This window comes from Coregonus lavaretus (assembly GCF_964263955.1).
Source record: "Coregonus lavaretus genome assembly, chromosome: 2".
Classification (NCBI taxonomy): Eukaryota; Metazoa; Chordata; class Actinopteri; order Salmoniformes; family Salmonidae; genus Coregonus; species Coregonus lavaretus.
Genome location: NC_139989.1, coordinates 36,493,221 through 36,516,337, shown reverse-complemented (window position 1 = coordinate 36,516,337; position 23,117 = coordinate 36,493,221). Strand labels below are relative to the sequence as shown.

The 23,117-nt window shown below is 41.6% G+C and overlaps 2 protein-coding genes across 5 annotated transcripts; both read left to right on the top strand.

Moving 5' to 3' along the window:
• Nucleotides 1–13,896: 13,896 nt before the first annotated feature.
• On the top strand, nucleotides 13,897–16,523 carry LOC311147282 (homeobox protein Hox-B3a-like; the record flags this gene model as incomplete). Of its 4 annotated transcripts, none has more annotated exons than XM_084183966.1 (2): nucleotides 13,897–14,377; nucleotides 15,128–16,523. In XM_084183966.1, the coding sequence occupies 2 exons, from the start codon at nucleotides 13,897–13,899 to the stop codon at nucleotides 15,889–15,891; spliced, it is 1,245 nt and encodes a 414-aa protein (XP_084040092.1). In that variant the 3' UTR covers nucleotides 15,892–16,523. The 4 variants fall into 4 exon arrangements, with proteins under 4 accessions (XP_084040092.1, XP_084040089.1, XP_084040090.1 ...); XM_084183963.1 differs by having other exon boundaries at nucleotides 13,897–14,389; XM_084183964.1 differs by having other exon boundaries at nucleotides 13,897–14,391; nucleotides 15,133–16,523.
• A 3,721-nt stretch (nucleotides 16,524–20,244) lies between these two features.
• LOC311146412 (homeobox protein Hox-B2a-like) lies at nucleotides 20,245–22,366 on the top strand (the record flags this gene model as incomplete). Its single annotated transcript, XM_084182917.1, has 2 exons — nucleotides 20,245–20,665; nucleotides 21,611–22,366. 2 exons carry the CDS (start codon nucleotides 20,245–20,247, stop codon nucleotides 22,333–22,335), a joined length of 1,146 nt encoding a protein of 381 aa, XP_084039043.1. The 3' UTR covers nucleotides 22,336–22,366.
• Nucleotides 22,367–23,117: the final 751 nt, after the last annotated feature.

Sequence of the window (23,117 nt, the reverse complement as noted above, 5' to 3'; positions counted from 1 at the left end):
GTGCGACCCTCCAAGAATACACCATTCATAAGCATAGCCCTTTTCCTCCAGATTATTCTCTCGCTTACTTCCAAGTATTTGTTTTGTAGTGCTACAGCAAAAATATCGAGATAAATGTATTTCCATCCGTTTTTCTGCAATATGTTTACATAAAGAAAATGGTGGCTCTATAATACTATTATTTTGGAGGTAGCTTAAATTCGATTGTTGCACTTCGTTTTTACAATTATACACTACGACACTGCTTACTACACTCATTGTAGTATAAAAACAATAATGGAACCTTTATATAAAATAGCATACATGGTACATAACACTGCAGGCGATAAAAGACTCACTAGAACACGATACTTTTCCTGTGGTCAAAGAACAAATGACGTACCATTAATCATTAATTTACGCGTAAATAAGTAACACATGTATCTACCAAATAATAGCCTGGACAAGAGGTCCACAAAAAGCCATGGGATTGTTTTAATATATCCAAACAAGAGAGAACTGTTAATTCTAAAGCCTGTCCTTACCTCGATCTAACTTAGCTCTATATTTGCAATAGTTTTCATTGTAAACGAATATCGCAAAGAATTAGGTTAACTTTTACGCAATGGAAATCTAACCATCTAACATATCTTGCACTTATCCAAATGCCTCTAAAACAAAAGCGTAATATATATCCTCTTTATTTCAGTTACATCGACGACCCTTAGCCATAATAATAAGCCGAAATTTAACATAATAGCTTACGAGTAGCCTAATACAGTTTTGATGTAATGTTACTGAATGACTTGCCCAAAAGCTATATAATTATTTAGCTCCCCAAACCATCTATTAAAAAACAGGTGAAAATACAGCTAATATATAAATGTAGTGGTCAGATTAGTCTTAAACTTGAGTCTTAAACTTGAAAAAATAGCTGTTATTTCCCCTAAGTTATATTACTATTATTATTATTATCTTTGTGAGTAGTCTATTTCCATCTCCTAATTCTGTTCAGAGGGCCAGGTAGATATTGGTTGGCCAGGTAGGTATTTCCCCGGCCTTCAGTAATGCAGGAATGATTACCCCTTCGGAAATAAATCAATATGAAGCCCCGCGCTAATTTATAATGGTCTGCAAGAGCAGCAATTCAAAAGCGCATGAAAAATGACCGGTGAAACCGTATCCAGAGGCTGCAAGGATAATTTTCACCCGGCTGAAGAGCATGCAGGAGAGCGATAAGAGTACTAAGCCGGAAATGTTCAGAAGAAAGGCAAGGTTTTTCATGCGGGACTAAAAATAGCTCGGATACTATCGTGGTACATTTGCATCAGTATAATTGAACTTCCCACTATTCGTGTGGGTATCTCTCCCTCCCTCTCACTACCTTCTATCTCCTTCTCTCTCCCCCTTTCTTTCTATCCCTGTCTCTCTCTCCCTGTGTGCGTGTGTGTGTGATTGTGTGTGTGTTTTTGTGTGTTTGTGTGAGTGTGTTTCTTTGTGTTGAGCGTAGGCAGATAACACTCAGACACACAAAGGATCGGCCAAGAAACAAAGCCAAGTGCATCCGACTTAGTCACATATCTAAAACGTAATAATCTACGTTTAGAAACGTTAGTGCAATAAAAACAATCAAAGGGTGAGAGCTTTTAAACACATCAAGATAGAGGTCATTTATTTTCATATCCCCTTACTAGCCCTCTGCTATGATGCAAGCCTATTTCATTCGTACTATCTGCTATCCGCCAACCATCACCAGCCTAAAAATGAATTTAACTCTGGCAAGAAAATGGCAGTATCGGAATGAGGTTGACCACGTTCACCCCTGCAGAAGCCCGCAGGTTGTAACCACCATATGGCCCGCGTGTCGGCCTCGCAGCCGTGCAGTCAGATCCCTATTGGACAGAAGAACCCCTTTGCCTTCTCCACCCTGTGTGTCCTGTCAGTCCACTGGTTCAGTAGTTCACCGTGTCAATCCACCCCGCTCCACGCAAGCAGTTACAGGCGGGAAAAATAGGTAGAGGGTAGAGGTGGAATCTATCGCCTGCTGCTGACTGCTAAGCCCGAAGGAATCGCAAGCAGGGTTCGAAGAGTTCGGAAGTGCAAAGGAGCGCTCGGGCTCGGAAGACACCCGTCGTGTTGATGGGTGCGCGCGCGCGTGTGTTGTGAGCAGTCCGTTCTGCTCGCGGTCTAGGATTTATAGCTTTCCAAAGCCACCCAGTAAACTCTCTTTTTTTGTTTTGTTTAGTGGAAAGATATAATTACCAAATTATGCACAACGCATCCAAGGTCACCAAAAAGCAAAAAACTATATATTCCAGGCGCGTCTACACTAGATAATCTCCCAAACGCTGGCCAAGCTTGGTTCGTGAGACCCAGAGAAGTGCTGGAAGTCAGGTAAGGTTTTCAGGCATCGACTGACGCCGGATGCTTGGGCTCTTCCCAGTGTCCTATGCTCCTCTGTAGACAAGTCATTAATTATCCGTTGTGTGACCCATCTTTGGGTGTGCCTGAGCTCGCAAACTTTTGTGTTTTCGAACAGCCGAAGACAGATGCCTTCGAATAGGCAACCGAGGAGGGCTAAAGGGCGACTCGCTCCCCTCACTCTCTTTTCCCTCACCCTCTCTCCATTCTCTCCCTCTCAGTGCATTTCTTTACCTCTCCCTGACTGTCCCTCTCCTTCTTCTTTCTACTTCTCTGTCAAGCATTAATATCTGGGCTCCCACACCCCCATTTAAAAGTTTACTCATTGCGTAAAGTGCGGTGCATCTAATGTTTAGAGAGGGGAGTGGGGGACTCGCGGTGTGGGGTGAGCCGTGAATGGATCTGATGGCTAGGTGTAAAAAGAAGATTCATGTGCTCCTGATTTATGACGGTGTGAAAGGATTGCTTACTCTAGCTGCTCCCAATTTAGCCTCGGCTTTTTCTCTCCCCCCAGGAATCCCAAAATCCTTTCAATACCATCACTACTCTCTTTGTTATTATTTTTAATATTGCTGTTTGTGGAACAACTGGTGGTCCACATAAACCTACAAATGGCGTTTTAGGCTATGGGAAGTAATGTAGATTAGCGCTATTAATTCTAACACGACCTGCAGGTTCATGGGCAATTGAAAGCTATTGTTTTTCATACTGTAACTGTTAACCTCTAGGGGTGTAAAATAGAAAGTGTTATTGTAAAATAGAAAATGTTGACTTCAGAGGACCTCGAGAGCTCACTGATAATAGTAAGATAGTCATTCATAGGCCCTCTGTGAGCCTATACGCTCATTGCTAATTTTGCTTCCCATGCATCTCGGTGTGTACATCTGCAAACACCAAATACTTTGAATCGATTAAATATATTGGTTCTATTCTAAACTACCCATCCGTGAAATATTGAGATAGATAAAGGCCTCTGGCGCACAACCTCACTAACAACATGTTCTAATGTTACAAGAACATGAAAATAAATGGTGTAAGAGGACTTTGTACAGCAAAAGATGCAGTAAATGAAGCCATACTATTACATGCAGATGTGAACTTTGCACATTGTAAATCATTGTAAACCAATTTCTGCAACTGCCATTTTACAACTACACATTGTAAACACATTATCTATGCAAACATTATCTAAACTACCCTCGAGATAAACACGAGCAAGATGTCAGTGAAAGACATCTGCAAGACACGTGGACTTATATAGAAACCAATGATGCTACACGAACATCATGCCAACTATAACTTCTTTAACCCACAATAACTAGTTGCGCGAAAAGGAAAACCAAACAATAGACTCCCACATATGTGTTGTTTTTGTTGTTCTTTCTTTTAAAAAATTGATTATTTGTGTGCCTGTTTGACATTGTACTGCATTGTCAGGAGCTAATAACATAAGCATTTCGCTGCACCCGCTATAACATCTGCTAAAGTGTGCAATTATCTTTGATTTGATTTGGAATATGGTCCGTGGGTTATCACACTACACGACGACCATGTTTTGACAATACCATTATACTTCTATAAACTACATTTCCTTCTATAGACTAACTTTGTCTATAGACTATAAGCTGTACTGCTCGGTGGAAATCATGACCTGGCCGTTTGTGCGTCATGGGGTGTAAAACTGAATGAAACCACAAAAGTCTAAGTGGCCATGATTTAATTGATTTGATCATACATCACTGACAATATAGGCAAGCTCCAATGGAAAAAAGTGAAAGTAAAACTACTGTGTGTCAGTGTATAATATCTGACAGCTTTGGATAGCATCCATATGATCTTTATGCAAGTTATTTACTATAGTGGAATCTGCTTAAGACGACGTGGATCACTCTGCAACACAGCAATCATTAGCATGATCTCTAAAGCATATTAAATGTCAAAAGGTACTATGAAAATCTACTTTCAATTTAAGTCGTTTTTATATTGAAAATAGGTCCAGGTTCCAGTAAAGCCTTGTAGGCCTATATCCAACCATTCATTCACTAAAGCTTGGTCACATCCCCCCTACCCCATCCTCACATGTCATATTGGTGAGGTTGGCACTTTTTAGTTCCCTGGAGCAGAAAGGATACTGTGACCTATAAGGCCCCCCACCCCAACCGTCTCCAAGTCAGTGTCCTCTTTGAATTCTGGGTTAAAGATTACCACCTAGAGCCCTTCTCTCATAAAGATTAACCCTGATCTCTTAATGAAACTAGCTAATGGAAGGGAATCCTTGTTAAGCATTTCGAACATGAAGATGTTCTATGTTCTGCAACCAAAAGCCAATATGCTGAAGTCCCTCATATGCAGAGGCATCAGTGGCACTGATGCCATAGAAATGCATCAATTTTCTTCACTCCACATTGGCACCTGTCTCTCTCCATTCGCACCTTCAACAAATAAGGTGATCAAACTAAATAAACATTTAGTAAAATTAGCTATAACGCCATCATAACAATGTTTACATTTACATTATTTAGCAGACGCTCTTATCCAGAGCGACTTACAAATTGGTGCATTCAACTATGTAACCTAATGACATTCACTCTAAACGCACAAAGAGCTAATCTTGCATAGACATATTTGCCCATATTTCATATTCAAACACTAGCACACCCCTTCTGAACTTGCGTAGGTTCTCTTGCGCAATGACAACTAGCTCCACGGAGATCGATACAGACATAACGCTCAGGTCACCGGGGTTCAAATGGGAGTTTAATTGTAATCCGGAGATCTTTAGTAGAGGGCTATCTGCGTGGGTGTAAAACCAAGCCCCCTTGCTCCACCAGTCGCCCAGTGAGCAGTGCACAAACCCCTTTCATCACCCAAAGATTGGAGGAAGAGGCCTCGCATCCCAACCGGTCTCGCTCACTATTGAGTCCGTCGTGTTGAAAGTCTCATGTCATCCAGCAGAATGGGAGAGAAAATAAGATGTATCATGTCTCTCCCCGTTTAGAACAATTTGTCGCTTGCCATTTGGGATGCCAGTCGTTCGACCTCATTGCATTTCAAGGCGGCGGAATTCGGCGAATGGACTCGATGAAAACTACACCCTCCCAGAGATTGGGAGAAAAATATAATTTTGGGGGTGGGTGGTGCCTTGTAAAATGGGGCAAAAGTCAGAGAAACAACAAATTCGGCAAAGGTGAAGAAACATATACTTCTCCCTCGTTTTGGAGGCATCAATCAAGGGGGAGAGTAGCCACAATTATATCAAAACCAGAGTCTGTTGATGTACGCACGTCACGTGACCGCATGATAGGGGCATTATTTTGGATATGGAAAGGGCCTTATTGTTTCTTGCTGGCTGTGTTTTCGAACAGTCACTAACTCTGCTGTTAACAACTGCCTGGTAATTACACAACACATTTGTTTTATATTTATGTCGGCGTTTCGCTGACTTCCTGAAGCCCATGCAGGCTCTTTGAAAGCCTTGGACAGCAAGGCCCGGATTAATACACAAATATAATTCATTAAGAGGGGACTCCAAAGTAGACTTCTTCCGTTGATTGATCATTAATCTGGTGAGTTATTGCTCTTCAACGCAAAGGTCACTTGGTAAACCGAACTCCAATCCGTTATATCGAGATGTAGCCCCGCTGCGTGCCTGTTAATTTCGCTTGTTTTGCACCCAGCTCGTGTTCATAAACATGGTGCACGTAGAAGTTGTGATGGTGGGGAACCGTTTTTCGGTAAACGAATGGCCACGGAGGGTGTGAGGGAAACATGGCCAGATGCAGGCTGGTGAAGGCACAGCTAACGGAGTGTTGAGATAAGAGTGGAGCGAGAGGGGGAGAGAGGGGGGGGGGGGGGGAGAAAAAAAACTTTATAATAAAGTTGGAAAGAAACTGTTTGTGTACTTGGCCTCTAGTGTGTAGCAATAGGGCTGTGGGATTTGATCATTGGCGTAAATTTTATAGAACATTTTCGAGCAGGCAAGCATTCCCCATTCCCCTAATGCCTGTGCATCCACTTAATATGCATTTTGATAAATTATGCAGGAGCCCTTTGTTGCAACCCGTGCAGAAACGAACCAGCCAAATCCCTATGTTGTTTGTCTCCGTTATTCCGATAGCCCACATGCCAGCCTTTTTGGATGATTTTCGTTGAATTAGTGCTTGGTTAGTCGTCATTTCTTCTGAATTTCCTCGCTCCCTGGCTTCTTCCAACCTTTTTCCACAAAAAAATTGGCTCATCAGCTCTTCTGCTTGTAGCTGCCTCCTCCCTTTGTTCTGAGCGTGCAGCGTTGCTGGCTGCGGGGGCTGTAGCACCCTGCACTTTGTAGGTAACTTTAGGTTAGTCCAGTAGGGCTCCGGGTCGAGCGAGCTATCGGTGCTGAAAATCTTAAAAACTACCAGGGTAGCAGTGGAGTAAAAACCGGGGCGACGAGGATGGAAGCGAGCCAATGCTGTGCGTGAGTGCGGGGATGCAATAAATAACTTTATATCGCTATAGGCCGCAAAGTCGGGGAGGTCGGGGAATCCTCGTTTTGATTTATGTGTTTGGGGTAGCTGTCAGGAGCCGGCGAACGAGAGCGTCCAACGTTTTTATTCCACTTTTAATAAGAGCTACTATGCAGACCATCATGGCCATTTGGTTTCATTTCTGCACCGGCCCTGTCTCTGGATAAAGCCATTTTCTGTCTACCTTTACTCTGGAACTGGATATAGTGTTACATTTACCTAGACTTTGGGATTCTTTTCCCAGAATGGTGGGGCTTTTATTTACCGTGTTTCTCAATGGGCGCTACAGATTCTATTGGCTGACTTTCGTTTATTTTCGATTTCATTCGTTGAACTGTTTCGTTTATTGGGACTTTGTAAGCTATTTCTCACCTTTATAGCTATCTTTGTTATAATAATTATCATATTTTTTAAAAAATATTATTATTGTGTTCATTATTTTCATTATCATTAGCCTATGGGTATAATTGTTGTTGTTGCTGTTATTAGAATATGATTGTCATTAGAACATACTTTGATCCCTACTACCTCTATTGGTAGGCTATTATTAATTGCTAAATTCATAATAATTAGTCAATGTCAACATAGCAACAACTAGCCTACTATTATGGATGATTTTTGCTTTATTCTTCATTCATGCTTGCTACATGAGCTACCTTGAAGGAAAATAACATTACATCAATATCCACAAAATTGCTTTTACATTTATGAACATTGTGGGAACATTTTTGTTTATTTATTCAACATGAACCTCACTGTCGTGTGGAATGATTGACTTGCGCCATATGTAGGCCTACTGCGTGAGATTACAGAATCTCAAAAATAAATAATGAGAAATATGATATGTAATCTGATAGATCATTGAAATCAATACAATGGGCTCATGAGAAAACCCTGGATTCTATCCTTTGGCTTTGCATTTATTCCGCGATTCCACAGGAATAATTTAAGGTTAACGATATCTGTCACCTGTGGTAAACTCAGATTGCCTGTGTCTTCGATTTGTCTACAAGAGGTCATATGCACTGTATTGGATTTTTTTATGACCTCCTTTGATTGCATCTTTCTCCTTTCCCCATCTGCAGTTCCTTCAAGCCTCCAGGAAGCTGTATTTTTGCATAAAATCCAGTGATAAAAAACAACATAATCCCGGTAAGTCACCCTATTACAAGTATTTAAGCATTGCAAAGGATTATTTGCTCGTTTTTATGAATAGGAATGAAAAACGGATGTATTATTGAATGCAATCTATTCGATGAATATTTTCCATTATCCCATTGAAATAATCATATTTCTTAACATAAGAAAACATACTTTTACATATTTGAAAGTAAATATGTTTTATTGGAATGGAGTATGCATACATTGCATACATTCAACAGTGATGATTTAGTCTGCACATTACATTCACATAATCGGTAAAAATGTCCTAGGCCAAGAGTGTGTATCATAATGTTCTCTAGTATTTTTATTTATTTTTAGTATGGCATACATGTAGCCTGTGAGAATGGCTTGTGATATATTTTTGCGGCATTGGAATACAAGTATGAGCTTTTCAATTAAGCTTTTTTTTTTAAAACAAATAAACATCTCTTTGCCTATAAGCATAAAGCACCACAGATGAATCAAAATCATTGTCAAAATGGTGGTGCCTGTGTGTGTGTCCTTCGGTGTGCTTGTGCTCACTTTTTTCGATGATGCAATGAATGCCATAGTGTAATATCTGGAGAGAAAAAACATTATGCATGATGAAAGTGTGGGCGTGTAGCATTATGTAGATTAGCCATGCAATAGCATTCTTCTTACAGCATGTGTGACAGAAGAATCATAGGATAACTCAAATAGTCAAATAGGCACAGAGGCGGCAATGTCCTATTGTCCAAATGGAAAATGAACACTTTCAATATATATAAATAGATAGGCTATGTCGTTCAATGTAAGGGGTCTGTCATATGAATACAGTAGACAATGCTCAATACATTTTAAATTAAATATATTCACACTCAATGGCATATTCACCACACAATCACAAGCATTTACCTAATGAAAAAACAATACACAACATTCAAAACACTTTCCACCTAAAAACCTATCCTTCTCATTAACAAAATAGGAAATACCAACGAAATGTCTCATTGTGTTTGTAGTCTCTTTATGTAATATGTTGGTTGCAATGTTCAGTGCAGGAAAAAGGAAAACCTTTGATCCCAAAATCTGTCCATATATTCCACCGTTGAAATAGTATATCCATGACTCAGTCAACTCCAATATATCAGGAAGACGATGCATATCTGTCATCCTATGAAAAGAACGAAAATACTCTTCCTCAATCTTCTAACAAGCACCGGCATGTTGTAATCCCCAAAATCATATTAGTATAGACTCTTCTCTCGCCATAACTCAGAAATAATAACTTGTCTTCTCCCGGTATGTGCTTAGTCGTGAGAAAAAAAAATACCAGTTGTAGATACAAAATACTGGAGCGTTTGGGTTTTTAGTTAATTAGTAATCTTTTAAGTGGGTTGCATTTGTCCATTTAGCAGTAGTTGCAAATCCAGAACAATGTCAGGCAGATAAAGTTGCAGACACCTACATTTCTGACTCCTACCTTCTTCCTACACCGTTGGTGATCCTCTCTATTCAAGTTCCCACCCGAAATGCATCTTTTAAAGTAGCTGTTTACAGCTAGTGCTGTGTGGTAGAAGTCATACATCTTGCGTAGCCATAAACGAAGGGGGTAGTGTCCTGAATAATAAAAATAGAGAGAGAGAGGGAGAGAAGATAGTGAAAAATGGAGAGAGTGAGAGAGAGAGGGAGGGAGGGAGAGGTGGTGAGAGGTAGTGAAGAGAGAATATAAAACCGGTAAAACACCTTCGGCTTCGTGTTTTCATTTCCATGTTGGTCTCTCCTCGTTTCCTTCTCAGTTTTTACTCTTTCTTTTTTTGAAAAGTAAAAACACTTTCTTCTATTTTTAACATGGACTAGCTATCGAAGTTGTTCGAAGAAGTTTGTGTGGCACCGGCTAGTCATAGCTGTTAAATATCACAGATGATCTCTTATTTTTCCCTTTTACTGATTTGTTTTTACACCCCTCCCTCGTTTTTCAAGTGCGCCTGTTGTCTGTTCCCTGAGCCCCCCACCAGCCTCCCTTTTTCATTTTGCGCATTAGTTATTACACTAGTTGGGTGTGTTGGGAGAGATGTGTTGAAACATTAACAATACATGGAGAATTCGGTTTCTGCCGCGAGCCAAGCGGGAGCCGGCTGTGGAAACCAACTTCCTGGTAATTTAATATAGGCTACACCAGTGGAGGAAAAAACAGAGGCTCCTCTCATATACTAAACAGAATTACCATAGCTTGACACCTAACCAGGAGACACGTGAATCAAAAAGTACTAGCGCTGTCTCTCCGCTTGTAGGCCCCTGTCCTGTCCAGCACGTCTGCAATTAGCATAATTTTTCACTAGTGACGCTGTTTGATGGGGATTAACAGCCGCGACTGGCGCTCGAAGTCAACCCCGCTATATCCAAATAGCTGCACCAAGGCCTTGTGTTGACAATACAATAACCCACCGAAAGAGCTACGAGGAGCGGGAATAACCACCGAGAGAAACACACGCATGGGGGAAATGCAATGGGGGAAATTTCGCGGCGAGCCGCGGTTCTGCTCGGATTATGATGTTAAGGTTTGCGCTGTGAGAGAAAGGGAAATCTGAGGCCATTGTTATCAGCGAGCAGGGCGTACCAGTCGACAGGGCAGCCAGGCGCTTGCTGCCTGTCCATTTGCAGCCCCCTAGCATTCCTCAGATCTTTCATGCCAGACCGTCTCCCCCCTTCCCAAGCCGAGGGGATCCGTGCAGGAGCGCCCGGACTCAGGCTCGGGGCAGCCGTCCTCGAGATACCGGCGGATTTATATTCGCTGCGAGTTTTTGAAGGGAAGGGGAGAGCTCCCGTTTTATTGATTGCATCGAGGCCGAATGTGAAAAATATATGATGCCTGCCCGTGCTTCCCTCGTTAGAGGCTAAGGTAAGCTGGTCTGAAATAGGCTATCAGTTTGTGAATGGCGGCGAGTGTGTCCCGGTGATTTATGAGCATATGACTCCAATCGCGGTTCAAGAAGAGTTCACAATGCTTTAAGCTTCCTTCCACGCCGCAACCCCCCTTTTTCCTTTAGAATCTTTCTCCAACGGATTCATTTCCCCCACTTATATGTATTTACAAAGCAACGGGGAAATAATTTTTGGCCAATCTGTTTTCGTGGGCTTTGATGTTCAGACATGGGTACGCGTTTATTTTCAGCTAGTACCGAGGCATGGATCCCCATGTTATTGGACTGCCGTGCTAAGCTAACCTCCATTTTTATCCTATCTGGACATATTTCTAAATGTTTTGATAAGGTGTTTTTCGTTTGACATGCCATTTAGATGTCCAAGGCCTATTGTTTTTAATTGAATGAAGCCAAGGGGCGAATGAAGACGGCTCGACATGAAAGACCATTGCACTGCTCATTTGTTGTTTTGATGCAATAATTGCCATTTCTCAATCTGTAAATGGGCTAACACATGTCTCGATACCTAACGTCTTTATATGTGTGTGTATTACAGGTAAAATGCTAAAAAAAAAACAAATTGGACACCCAAACTGGTGTCTAGCTCGTCTCCATGTTGTTGTTGTTGACGTCCTTGTATGGGATTGCTTTTTATCCAGCCCCCATTCGCTCTGGACCCCATAATTGTATTAGAGCGAATCTATAGGAAAGTTAGTTATTGTGTTAGTGTTACAAGCAGGCCAGGACATTACATGTTCCATTTAATGGCATTGTGGTATGATTTAATATCTATTATTCCTGTAGCCATTTTTTCCCCTTCTTTCTCTCTGTCTCTCCCTCGAACAATTCCATAGAGAAAATAATTAGGATTCCAGCCGTCTACTGGAAAGATAAATGAGCGACATTTGTGACGTGGTGAGAGTTCTTGTCCAAAAGCTGTAGCCCAGGATCCCCTTCCTTCTTAGCCTATTCCTTACATCTGACAAATATTTTTATTCAAATTGGAGAATGTCTCTCTATTCCATTTTCGGTAGGCCTATATTATTAGGGTGAGCTATAAGTCTCACAAAGGATATACATAAATGAAGATTAATTATTTATTTATGAACACAAGCTTTGTATTTTCTTGGAATAGCATGTAAGAATGATCTTGTTTTTATGGACAATTGATTTTAGCCTTACAAATTTGTATAATGGTTATTCTTTGGATTATTCAGATTGTCTTTTTTATTTTTAGGCAATAGTATTGTCTTATTCTTGTCCAGAGATTTTCTAGTGATTATATAATTTCAATTTTCGTCATCAGTCTACCATTTATGTAATTGTAGGCTATTGGGTCACTTATAATAGATATTATTAGGTAATAACATAAAATATGTCCATATTATTATGCAAAAAGCCTAATAATAGAACAATTTCATTGAAATAACTACATTCACTATTAGACTTTGTTTATTTGGGGGAATTTGCCATCATAATACCAAGTGCAACCACAAACGCAAAGCATGTTGTTTTTGTTTTGACTTCTATGTAAGTGAACCTGCTAGTTGGCTTTCCAACTGAAGGCTGCCTGCTACAAAAAAATACTATTCCTCAAAGCTTCCATGGTCCTTTCAAACCTATTTTCCAACGTTTTATCTCGGTCTTCAAGCGTCCAAACGAAATTAATCCCAGGTGCGTTATTGTGCTTGGCAGGGGCCACGTACACTGTCCTCTTGGCCACCCCAGCAGTTAGCACATATAAGGTCTCGAGCTTTTTTTAGGGTCTATAGTCCTCTTTGGCCGAGCGACCCTAATGAATCGAACTCGCCTGAAGGTTCCGGGGACCCTATCTCATTCTCCTTCTGTGGAGACCTGCAACAACGTTCACAACGGAGTCTCAAGTGCCGGTTTTTCTCTGTTTTAATGTTGCCCAAATACAATATTGTGTAACCTGAGAAAACCTGGCAGGAAATGGAACTAAGAGCAACATATGCACTGATTTCCCCCAACAACATGGCAAAGCCCATTCATAGCTTTCTACACAGGCTAGATAGCATTTTACAGACAGCATTTTAAGACTATTCTATTTTTTTTAAACATCACTAATTGTATATTGCTCGTTTTCATTCATAACACCGAAATGCACATTCTTTACGCAGAAGGTTTCTGTCTTTATCTTTCAATTGTGCAAATAAATATAAGGACTTTTCTATTACAAACATAACACAAGACATGTTAGGATAGTATTTTAATACAAACAACCTTGCATCCTGCGTATGAAAACGAACACATCGCTCTATCGCAATTCAAACGACTTTCAATGTATGAAAAAAAAGAATGATAACGAAAACACGTTTTATTATCATATAAATAACAAAGGCCAACGCTGAAACATTATTCAAAATCTTCTAATGTGAAAATCCGGAAAATAATCACAAATGATGGGTTATACCTACCCAAATAATGCAATGACCACATATTTGTGAGGTTATATTCGTTGTTTATTCTAGGACAACATCTTGAAGACAATCGTGTCTGTACTCCCAGGTGCGAGTGAAGAGTGACTGGCTGGATGTTGTTTGTGTGTGTGTGTGTGTGTGTGTGTGTGTGTGTGTGTGCAGTTGTGTGTATGTGTCTGTGTGAGAGAAGGAGAAAGAGAGAGAGAGAGAGAGAGTTAGGAGAGAGGGAGTGCTGCTCATAGTGAGAGAGAGTAGGCCCAGTGCACCGTGGCCTGGCATGGCATCTGCAAGCCGTGTTGTGGGAAAGCGCTATTCATGTCATGGCGCCTTTCAGCGGTAGAAGATGGATTTATTTTGCGCCTCTCTTATTGTGTGCTTCTTATAACCTTTCAGGTCAGCTTCCAAGAGGCCTTTGGAAAGAGACCGTCACGTGACATCTGGTGCCAATGTTCTTCCAGAAGGTCGTCAGGACCCTGGTAGCCGGTAACTCCACTTTTGGAAATGCAGAAAACGACCTACTACGACAACTCGACGCTTTTCGGAGGTTACTCGTACCAAGGGGCCAATGGCTTCGGCTATGATGCTCCTCAACCCGCCTTCCAGTCCGCGGCTCACCTCGAAGGCGACTACCAGAGGTCCGCCTGCTCGCTGCAGTCCCTCGGTGGCAACAGCGCCCCTCCCCAGCAGCATGCCAAGACGAAAGAGCTGAATGGCAGCTGCATGCGGCCCAGCCTGCCACCTGAACACCAACCCCCCCCCCAGGTGTCCCCTCCCGTCAACCCCGCCAATGCCACCAGCAGCAGTGCCACAGCTACCAGCAGCAGTGCCACCGCGCAGCAGCCGGGAGGCAGTGGTGGGGCCGCCAAATTAGCGCCCAAGACGTATACTCTGTCCAACAACCCCACCCTCAACAAGCAGATCTTCCCCTGGATGAAAGAGTCGAGGCAGAATATTAAGCAAAAAAACAGCTCTCCAAGCGCAAGTTCAGCTAACGGTGTGTGCCCCCCTCCACAATCCCCCTTACCTTGTTCATGCCCCTTATATACACATTCAAAGCTGGATAGCTTAACTACAATACAGTTACAATACATAATCATGGATTTGTATCTAATGACGTAACTTATTATTTATATATTTAAAGCCTGGGTTTTTTCCTAGTTAGGTCGTTAGGAAAAGCCCTCTAGTCATAACCATATTCAATTGATAACTGAGACCTCTATTAATTGAACTCACGAAAAATAGAAGCAGTCATTCTCTTTATTGAGTAGCATTTGAAACAATTGCATTAAAACATGGCAGTGTTTGGCATATACTGTATATATTTTCATCAGACAGAGATGATAAGTTTGGAATCCGAATGCTCTTGTTTATTTGCAGATAAGAGCAATGCTTAATCTATTGATATGAACATATTGACAGACAAACACACGCACGCACGCACACCAATTTAATTGAACCTCAGATATGTGTGACACAATTCAAGTGAAAACAGTTAACGTGCAGCTCCTTCAAATATAGTAGGCTACAGTTCTGGCTGTGGGCTTTGTCTATGATGCAATTTACGTACACGGTCAATGTAGGGTCTCGAATCTCTTAATAAATGCCAAAGTTATGAAGTGTTGACAACTAATATCAAGGGGATAAGTTTCGTTTCCTGGCCTCTGCTTTATTAGGAAATGATGCATTCAATTTCCGCGTGTAGTAATTATGTTTTATTTCATTCCCACCCCAGCGGAGAGCAGCGGAGGTGAAAAAAGCCCCCCGGGTTCCGCAGCCTCCAAGAGAGCGCGCACTGCGTACACGAGCGCGCAGCTGGTGGAGCTAGAAAAGGAGTTCCATTTCAACCGTTACCTGTGTAGGCCTCGCCGCGTGGAAATGGCCAACTTGCTCAACCTCAGCGAGCGCCAGATCAAGATTTGGTTCCAGAACCGGCGTATGAAGTACAAAAAGGATCAGAAATGTAAAGGGCTGGGCTCGTCATCAGGGGGGCCCTCTCCAACCGGAAGCCCACCCCTAACCATGCAGTCCTCAGCTGGCTTCATGAACTCGATGCATTCAATGGCAGGCAACTACGACGCCCCCTCCCCGACATCTTTTAACAAGTCCCATCAAAATGCCTATGCCATGTCCTCAGTCTACCAAAACCCCATGAAAAGCTGCCCCTCCCAACAGAAGTATGCCAACACAGCACCGGAATACGACCCGCACGGGCTACAGGGTAACAGTGGCAACTATGGGACTCCCAACATGCAGGGCAGCCCCGTGTATGTGGGAGGAAACTACGTGGAGTCGATGCCCACCTCTGGGCCGTCCATGTACGGCCTCAATCATCTACCACACCACCAGGCTGGGAACATGGACTACAACGGTGCCACGCAGATGTCAGCAAGCCAACACCACGGACCGTGCGACCCCCACCCAACATACACGGAGCTGGCAGCGCACCATCCTTCTCAGGGTAGAATCCAGGAAGCACCCAAGTTAACTCATCTGTAGTAGCAGGTTTGGGGGAAAAAATAAATTACAACTACAAATAACTAACCCATGGGACGCTGCAATGGGGTTGAAAAAAAATATGATCCAGTGGTTTCTTGCCATGGCCAAAAAAGTATTGTCTGTTGTCTTTATCATTGTGCGTATTAGTAACATTCACTTGAATTGCGTTTTGATTAACGGTTTATTTCCTTGAATATTGAGCCCTCCCTCGAAACCAAGTAATTAAATAGTAATAGTTGGGCTTAATGGACAGCTAACAAGGTGGGAGATTTATTACTGTCAGACCTTTTTGACTCGATGGAACACATGTTACGTCAACGTGGAATTATGTTTAGCCTGCCTCCCTGCAGTCAGCACAAATGGCTAAGCTTGACTGACGTCAATATGTATTTTTCAATTGGTGCAAGCAAACCACTGGATTGTTTTAGATTACTTCCCTTATTCATATTACCTCTCTTTGGAAATGTCTCACTAACCCACTGTCCTGTGACATTTTTTACATGTCCTCGCCAAACATTGTGGCTTCAAGGGAAGAGCTCTTTCAGCATCACACAGATGCATAGTAGGCCTACACCCCTACTGGGTTTATGGTGTTTGGGTTCAGATTGCTATGCTATGCTAGCTAACATCTATAAACAAACACAAACACACACACGAGGACATATGGTGTTATATCATCGTCACAGGGTAAAAAGGAGTTGAGAACTCTTGAAAACTATGATAGGCTCATTGCCCCCTCCTCCCCCTCTCCCCCTCCCTCCCTACTCTCTCTCTCCCTACTCTCTCTCTATTTTTCTCTATCACTCCCTACTCTCGCTCTCCCTACTCTCTCTCACGCTCTCTCTTTCAATCTATAGGGTTTACTTACATTAGCCATGACTAATGCGAAAGGCCCACATTTTCTCATGTCTTGACTTAACGTGGAAACAGGGTATATTTGAACAAAATGCATGTCCGGGAACCAAGCTGAAGTGTAGGTTTACACTAATGCTTTCTCGTCTGGGCATCATTGTTGCACTTAGAGTTTACATTTTGATGGTTAAGGAAAAAAACATCTTATTTTGGAAACGGAAGACCTCCAATCAGCGTCTTTCGCAATGTGTGTTCAAGTGAACATTCATAAATATATATTTATTTGTTATAGCCAGTTTAAATACTTTCTTTTTGTATTATTTATCCCCCATGTATTTATATCAAGAAAAAAATGTAATTTTTTAGTATTTACCTGTTATAAAGACGTTGTGTTCTTGTCATTGTAACGAATTAATTTTAGTTATTGTATTTTAGAAATAAATAGTTTTATGTTACCCTTGTACATAAATAATGTATTGACTTGTACAGGGGGCGCGAGGACGGAATCAGACCGTTCCTGCATAGTCGAGAATTAGACGAAATATAGCTAAACACTTTTGGAGAACTTCCTTTGTCCTTTGTAGCTCCTTTTATTTCATTGTTAAGAGTTGTCTGTTGAACAATTCTTTAATAAAATGTTATGTTATTCAGTTCTATCTGGTCATTTCAAGTTTTCACCTGAGACAAAACGAGGGCCATACTTTTAAAGTTGTTAAAAAACGTAGAGGTATAAATTAGCATAGTAGACATGTGCACAAACTCTATTGCTCCCTCGCTGGCTCTATTCCCCTCTCTCTCTCTCTTTCAGTGACACACAAACACACACACACACGCACGCGCACAAAGCTTCTTGGGAGCATCTTTCCTCGTGCTAGTGCCAGACTACTGAAATATCCCTCGGGTATGCGCTTGGGTTGGTCACGTGGTCCAAAGGCAACACAATCTTTGCCCAAAAGCAAAATAGTTTAGTACATCATTTACACATAGATCGATCCTCATATCCTGAATCATATTTTAAGGAGAGTAGGTCTACTGTATGAAGACAATCAAAGTATAGAAAATAACATTTATTTTAATAGAAATCTAATTTATCGCCAAATAAGCAAAGGAGAAGATCACAGATGTTGGAATATGCCTATACCTAATTATGAGAAAATATAGTTTAATAGCTTGGATTGCTACCGAAAATACTCATTATCATTGAAATTTCAATTAAGTTCCCTTTCAGATGCTGTTAAATATTAAAAAGGCAACCATCAAGACTAATCCTCTTGCTAAAACTAACTGCAACTGAGGAAGTGTATTAATATAGAAGTACTAACACAAATAACATAAGTAGCACTAACAACAGAATAGTAATAATAATAATAATAGTAATAAAATACACTGTTTATTCTATGCTGCTACTTCAAAACACATTTGCCTTGTCATAAAATGATAAAATCAACTTACACCTAAATATAAATGTGTGAAAACACTAATCACCCAACATGAATAATAAAAAGACAACATATAGCATAGCTAATAGTCATTTAAACAGTAGTTAAGTCTGTTAATAGTTTTTCGAATTGTTTGCTTAGCTGTAAAAAGGCAATAAAAGAGCACACTCCCACCACACTCCAAATATGAAAGAGCACATTCCCAATAAATAAATATATAAATAAACAAATAACGTTGCAAGTCCATGTTCTGGCAAGCATAAAGATTTTTGTGGCACAAACAAACCACATGTCAAAACGCAGAGCTTCTAAACCACATAAAAAGTCAAAACAAATAGTCATCAAAAATGGGAATAAAATTCCTGATGATGAGAAATACTCCCCAGTTGTCCCAGTTTTTGCACAAGTCAGCTCCAACATAAGCAAAGAGAGCCCGTGCTTCTGACCTCTTTTCCTTATTCTACAGCCTGCATGCATGGGAGAAACGCCGCCTACTCACTGCTTTGTATTTAGCTTTAAAGGGGCGAAACACCCACACATATTTCTCCCGTCTTTGTTTTTAAAACCTAAAGTCAAGTCAAATAGAGTCGAATAGTGCACTGCAATGTTGGCCATTTTCTTATATTTTGAGATAATGCTGAAGCCTATTTCAGCAACAGGGTTTTATGCGCAATGGAAAACAATTCTAAGGCCTGCATTTGGGTTGTTAGACTACTGTCTTTTGCGTAAAAATCAGTAGGCCTAGATTCTGGGGGATAGAAAGAGCGTTTCTTTGTTGGGATCTTGAAGGAAAGAGACTCATTCTTGAGGCTGGTTGCTGTCAAGCGCTTTGCCTGGGAAAAGATTGATCACCGCAGTTCTTTTTTTCACTAAAAATATCCTAGCAGCTAGGCTACTATCCGTTTTAAACTTCTACAATATCCTTCAAATCAATACATGTAACCTAGACCTATAGGCAATACACTATGTTATTGCTTATCAATAAGCACAAATTTGTATAGGGCATTAGTGTAAACACAGGCCAGGTTTTTAGTTTTTAAGAAGCTAGGATTCCCAGTTGTACACGCGACCTCGCTGTGAACTTTAGTCAGTCGACTCAGTAAACAAGCCGTCAATTTTTTACACTGCGAGAGAAAACTCCTAGCTAGCAGTCAGTGGAAGGCCTTGCTGGGCTGCATATTTTTAGGACCATTTCACACACACACACACACACTCACACTACATAATTTAGTAGCATATCTCTCTGCAAGGTGATAAAGAGCTAGGCTAGCAGTTATAGAGAGATAACATAATATAATTATACACTTACACACACCGACCTGGCTCTTCACTCTGTAGCTTCCCTTTATGAAAACAAAAATATAGCAGTCTACCATTACACCATGCATGCTGCTAATCTGCACTATGCTAGGCTCTAGGAAACCGTTATTCAGTATTTTACCAAGCGAATCTCAGCCTCTTGTTGAGACATCTCCCATCTAGGTTGGGTGGAGTTATTTTTACCTTAAGTCTGCTCCTCCTGTCAAACTTTTAAGATTAATGAGCTTCTTTTGTATAAACACGCCGTTTGCCATATTGTAAATGTGCTCTTAACAATATCCTAATGTTACTGGATTTCATCACCAGGGTCCAGGCAGAATCTCTGCATGCAAATCTCCATTGTTTGACATGAAGGGCCTCACATAACCTCCCACTCGAAACAGCGAGGTGAGACAGTTGGCAACCGAACACTTTTTTATTTATTTCGAATATAATACCCCCTGCTAACACAAACCAATATCTTATGATATTTTTGAGCATTTGCTGAAAATAATGCTTTCTTTAGCCACCAGGCCCCGGCTTTCCATTGGTTGAATCTGGTCATGTGACCAGGAATTGGCTGCAATTTCGCCCATAGTCTTCAGTTTAGTAGACCAAGGTCCCCATACGCTAGTAATATCACCAATATACACAATTATTAAAGCCCGCAAATACGGGATAGCGGGGAGCTAATAATCACGCGTTTTTGTTTTTATTTTGCTCGTTTTGATCTCGGCCGTCCGCCTGTGGACCAGGATAAGCTATGAATTTTGAATTTGAGAGGGAGATTGGGTTCATAAACAGCCAGCCTTCCCTTGCAGAGTGCCTGACGTCTTTTCCCGCTGTCCTGGAGTCATTTCAAACTTCATCAATCAAGGACTCGACAGTAATTCCTCCTCCTTTCGAGCACACCATCCCCAGCCTGAGTCCCTGCACAAGCAGCCAGGCGCGACCGAGGAGCCAAAAGCGAACCTCCAATGGCCTCCAGCTTCGGACGCCACAGCCGCAACAGGGCCCAGCCCCGCCTGAGAGCGCGGCTGGCCCGCTGGCACACGAGTTCCCCTGGATGAAAGAGAAGAAATCCTCGAAAAAGGGACCCAAATCTGGGAATGCCACGGTAGCCTCCTCTTCTCCCTCTCCTGCATCCTCCGGGTACGCCACTGCAGGACTTGAATCACCGACAGGTCGGTACATGATGTGAAAGACAAGGCTATACATTTTTGCTGCCGTTTATTTTATTTTCCAATGTATTTATTTGCATGGTTCCATTGCATGTTGGTCTATACTGCACCTCATAGAAACACATATGGAATCCTAATCTTGCTCAATCACTGTTGCAGGGCATTGTTATCATGTTGATGTTAACAAAAGGACAAGAACCATGCATTTATTTCTGAAATATGAGTGCCATTCTGCTCTGTGTCGTGTGTATGGAGGAGTCACAGAGACCTGCATTATACTGCAGTGTTGCTTTGCATGAGCTATTTCCCGTCATAATCCTTATTATTACTAATCCATTACACAACTTTCGGTTGTATTTCACTGTAACATATCCATTTCTTGCATTGTGTGATTTGATGTCAGGCATATAAACATTGATATAGCCTAGACATAATAGGCTATATGTTAGCTATATTGCAAAGTCTTTGTAATGCTTGTATGTGTCAGATATTCTATGCGTAATGCGGATGTGTGTGTGTGTGTGTGTGTGTGTGTGTGTATTCTTGCTGATAAAGTCGCATTTCTCAAGATACAGATTGCAAATCTTGTCCTAGAATAACGATTTAATCGCAGTCAGTGTCAGTGCTGTCTTAATGATATATATTCATAACCATGTCTCGAGGTTTGGGGTAGCCATGTTGGATGTCAGTATATAATGTGGATGCAATGGGACAAAACAAAATATGGGGCTTAGAGGAATAACGCGTGTTCTCTGCAAACCTGATACACTGACATCAGAGAAGCACTGCAGTCATTTGAAAACAATGCACATGGGGTAGGCCTATTGGGATTTTGATACGCCTCGTTCATTTTTATGGTTTTCAGTAGCTGCGTGCCAAATGTCTAGGCTCAACCCTATTTGCTTGCTATTTTGGATTTATTTATGTTCTATGTCTGGGCTCTTGCAGAGGCGCAGGGTGGACTGGACAGCGGAAGCGGATCCCGGAGGCTGAGGACTGCCTACACCAACACGCAGCTACTGGAGCTGGAGAAGGAGTTCCACTTCAACAAATACCTCTGTCGGCCCCGGCGGGTGGAGATAGCTGCGCTTTTGGATCTAACCGAGAGACAGGTCAAAGTGTGGTTCCAGAACCGGAGGATGAAGCACAAGCGGCAAACGACACACCACAGGGAAGGCCAAGAGGGCGACCCCGGCGGGTTCGAGCCCCTGGAAGGTGCCGATGCCTCCTCGCCTTACTCGAGCCAGCCACTGGAAGCCTCGGGCTCGGCTGCGTCGGAGGGGGAGACGTGCAACTCGGCAGCCTCCTACACGAACAGCAGTGACAATAACCAGCCCACGCCTGAGGAGGGCCAGCTGAGCTGCCAGGAGCCCGCATCAGTCTCTGACACAACTGTGAGGTCGACCCTGTTCCCAACGCCCACTGCAGATAACCCCGCAACAATGGGCGACGGTGGCGCATCTGGGCCGGACCATTCGTTTTCAGAGCAGCAGGAAGCCTCCTCACTGCCCGATTTGAATTTCTTTTCTGCTGATTCCTGCCTCCAGATTCCTGACGCTTTATCGCCCAGTTTGCAGAGCTCGCTCGACAGCCCGGTAGATTTCTCCGAGGCGGACTTTGACTTATTTACGAGCACACTTTGTACAATAGATTTACAACATTTACAGTTCTAATGACAACAAGAACAATACAGAACAATCGAATTAAGGAGAATGTCCCACTGTATTACAATGGTATGAATGCTTCTCGGCAACATTCCCGAAACACATTTAAGAAAAATAATCCTGGGTTTATTTTGAAGATAACATAGAACCTGAGATAGCAAAGGAGCGATTATGTCCTTTCCTGGCATTATAATTTTGGTTTACTCCATCGAAATCACATACGGATTTCCCCTTGTTCAAATTTCAGGTATTTATTGCCTCTTGTTTTCTGACAGTATTAATTGGCAGTTACAGTATTAGGCTATACTGTCTCCTTAATGTTTCAAAACTGTTCAGTGCAGCTCAATCGCTGAATTCTCAGGAAATGTAGGCCTATCAGATATATAGGCCTAAAGGATAGTTGAACTGCTTTTAGAAATTCTCTCGAGACGGGCGTTGATCCTGTTGATGAGTTTTAGAACTAGTTTATTTATTGAGATTCTTTAATAGTAAATTTCAAATTATTTATTGTACATTATTTTCATAGTTGAAATAAAAACATACTTTTATAATGTGGCCTAAGTGTTTTTGATGATGTAGTTACTGTTAAATGAAAAGTGCAATTATTTTTGATAGATGATAATTCAAACAATTATTTCAGATAAGAAAAATCTAGAAATATTGCAAATAGTGATTGTTTGAGATGTATTGGTCTACCAATGTCTGTTACTGGTCTTGGCAAACGCATAATTTGCTATTGCACATTTGATATGTTCAAAATGCAGCATGTTATAATAATAATAATAATAATA